This window comes from Nematolebias whitei, chromosome 10 (assembly GCF_014905685.2).
Source record: "Nematolebias whitei isolate Nwh7 chromosome 10, NemWhi1, whole genome shotgun sequence".
Classification (NCBI taxonomy): Eukaryota; Metazoa; Chordata; class Actinopteri; order Cyprinodontiformes; family Rivulidae; genus Nematolebias; species Nematolebias whitei.
This window is the reverse complement of record NC_056507.1, coordinates 22,266,102-22,269,244: the sequence shown is the minus strand read 5'-3', so window position 1 is coordinate 22,269,244 and position 3,143 is coordinate 22,266,102. Positions and strand designations below refer to the sequence as shown.

At 37.8% G+C, this 3,143-nt stretch overlaps 1 protein-coding gene across 1 annotated transcript in view; it reads right to left on the bottom strand.

Moving 5' to 3' along the window:
- Nucleotides 1-891: 891 nt before the first annotated feature.
- LOC119415647 (S-adenosylhomocysteine hydrolase-like protein 1) overlaps nucleotides 892-3,143 on the bottom strand; it is a 16,419-nt gene continuing 14,167 nt past the window's right edge. Inside the window, exons 13-16 of the mRNA XM_037682805.1 lie at nucleotides 2,903-3,001; nucleotides 1,263-1,331; nucleotides 1,108-1,186; nucleotides 892-1,016 (exon numbers count right to left, since the gene is read on the bottom strand). Coding sequence (XP_037538733.1) covers nucleotides 892-1,016; nucleotides 1,108-1,186; nucleotides 1,263-1,331; nucleotides 2,903-3,001 — 372 coding nt within the window. The remainder of the gene's footprint in view (nucleotides 1,017-1,107; nucleotides 1,187-1,262; nucleotides 1,332-2,902; nucleotides 3,002-3,143) is intronic.

Below are 3,143 nucleotides of genomic sequence, written 5' to 3'. Positions count from 1 at the left end.
AAAGTTTATTACAGTAGATTAACATGAAACAAAAGATGTAAACTGTTATTCTTGAAATCTCTCAAAGCGTTCGTAATGCAACACCACTGCAGCTCTGCAGGTAAAGAGGCGTTCACTTCAGGACAAATCGAGGTTGCTGATTGGTCAGTTGCTGACATGCCTACTGGATTGATTGACAGGTGGTGGGACTTGTGCAAAAAAAAAAAATCATAGATTTTATTGGCTCGTTTGAGACTGTTCTCATTTATTTCATATTTATTCAATATTTTGGTGAATCTAATGTTTGAGAACTGTTTCCTGACACAATCCTAATTATTTCTTTATTTTTCATGGGAGCTGAGTTTAGATTTAAAGAGGCTCAAATCACCACTGAAACCAGTTCATATTTACAATTTATTTTTAAACACTTTGTGATTTATAAGTGTGTTCTGTCAAAGGAAAATGTTTCTCAGTGGCAGGAAGCTGCCGAGAGATGGCAGAAAGTCTGTCAATGTAAAATATAAAAATATGAATTATTAAAATTATTTAAAAAATACATAAATTATCAACTCTACTGTGTAATCTGTGTAGTTAAGTTATGGTAGTCAGGCCGACTAACAGTAAAGTCAATGGGTGGAATCAATGAGTGTAAGCACATTGATTCTTCAAAGGAAATTTTAATTTGGTAATGAGGACAGCTTGGGCCCACTTTGGGCACCCCTGATCTAATGAGTTAAAACTGTACCACATTCAATTTAAAGTCCAGTCAGTGTCCTTATGTTTCATAAATGTTTGCTGAAAATGGTTACATCGTCTTACAGCAACATTGTGCAGTGCAACACCTTTTATCCACCTGAAGAGGGCGAGGGGGCCACTTCCCTGAATAATCCATGTTCTGAGAAAAGTTCAGTTCTACCTGTAATAATTGGGTTTGAAGGGTCCATGTTTGTTGATGCCCAGGTACACGGCCTGTTCATTCGTCAGCTCTGTTAGATGAGCGTCAAACAACGACAGGTGAAGACTGGCCACATATTCATCTGCACACACAAAAAGAAACACTTGTTTATTTAAACTGTACGGCGGAGCGGTTCAGAAAGGTGACTGTGAGTTTAGCGTTTAAGAACTCGCCCATCTTCTTCGGCAGCAGGTAAATGTCCTGTTTGTACCGACCCTGCGGCGCGTTGAACAGCTCTATGAGAGCCAGGGCCTGAAAGGTGAGCACACATTATTACAAACTGGTGTCCGCTGACGTCTACGAGTTAAATAAAGTCCAGTTTTCATGCCTGAGTTGTGGCTGTTACGGAAAGGACGAACGAAGGCACAGTGGAGCAGCTCAGATTCAACAAGCGACCCTAAAAAAAAAAATCAAATTTAAACAGAAAGAAATAAAAATTATTAAATAATATAACAACAACCATTAATCATAAACAAATAAAACACACCGTGACAAAATAACTCATAGTGTTCAGTAAAAAAACCAAATGTTTTAGTGGTTTCTTCCCAGGAGGAGTTAAGCAGATTGAGCTGTTAGCTCATCACTCAAATCAAAATTAAACTTTATTTCTTCAAACTGGTGCCATTAAAAGAACTATCTGCAACAGATAAGATGCTGACCGTGCATACTATTTACACAGAACCCCGTTAGCTGTGAAGTGCATTATGTGAGTTCACGCTACATTTTATTTGTAGCAACATCCAAAGTTAAAACATCGAACACAGTGAGGACAGATGTTTAACCAGTAAACCATAAGGCTTTAATTCCAGTGGAAACATCTGCAGTTTTTAGAAAAGCAGCTCCAGAACAAAAACAAATATTGTCAGCTTCCTAGCCAAGCTTGTGCAGAAGACTTTTGTTAAACCACATCTCGTGTGAATGCTGTTTTACCTGCTTTTAAATTTAACACACAATCATAAACTATTTGTGTGTTTTTAGGTAGGAGGACCAGAAAAACTCTGAATAACCATGAGGGCCACTTCAGTGGGAGTTAATGTTCACCAGGACAAGCTTTAGTGTAAATAATAAAACTAAAAATAGCTCTGCTAAGGGCGTCATTAACATTTTTATTTCTACCTGCGCTTTCCTGCCCTTAAAAGCATAAATGATTGATCCATTACTGCTGACGCTGTTTGTCAACACATTTTATTTTTGTGGTTTGTGGCAAAACCATTAATTTGGTTTACTTAAAGGCCAGCATTCCTTGAATGAACAAATGAAAATATATACCTTCTGCCTTTTACAGAAGAGTTAAATGAAGGCCATCTAACGTTGAGAAGATATAAAGTTATAGTCACCGTGGATGCAGCTTTTAAATGAATTTATCTCATGAGTGCAACATCTGTTAGAGCTCAGAGTATGTGTTGTGCATTACTCTCAGCTACTGCCACACTAGATTTTAGCTCAATATCTATGCTAGAAGTAGTAGTATCTGTAAATATGACTTTATTATACACATTTTTGAGTTGGATGAGCTCAGTTAGCTGTGGCGGCCATCTTGAACTGGGTTGATTTCAAAAGCCATTCAGTTACATTTGTACACACAAGGATGTAAGTATGCATGTGAATTAATCTCAGCTACTACAACTCACTACATTTTAGCTAAAATATGTCAAATTGACTAACTTATAGGCACTTTTTTTTTCAATCTTGACTCTTGGCTGAGCTCTAGATGCACGTTAAGGACTACTTTTAGAGTTTCGTTAAAATCTGTTGGTTTATTTTGCTAACCACCTTCACTTCCATTAATTATCTTTACTGTGTGGATGAAATGAGCAGTTTCAGCGTTATGGTTAACACAGAAACGCTCAGTCTATCTTGATCAGCTGGGGGGTGCTCAAGCACACCTAAAGGTCAGATCCTAGAATCGCCCCTGATCTTGATCCTATCTGAACAGCGTTCTTGTATGCAATTAAAGCCCATCATCACCTCTGCCAGCAGGACAACCCGTTTGCCATCAGGCCAGAGGATGTGGTCCACATGAGGCCTCACACGCTGCCATTTCAGCTCCGCCGTCCGCAGGCTGGCCTGGAAAAAACAGGTGTCTTCGCTTTAAACACTATATATATATATACACACAATATATATATATATATATGTATATATATATATCCCCTTTCTTAGTTCATATCTTAGATGTTATTACTGTTTTTCTTATACATTTTATTGT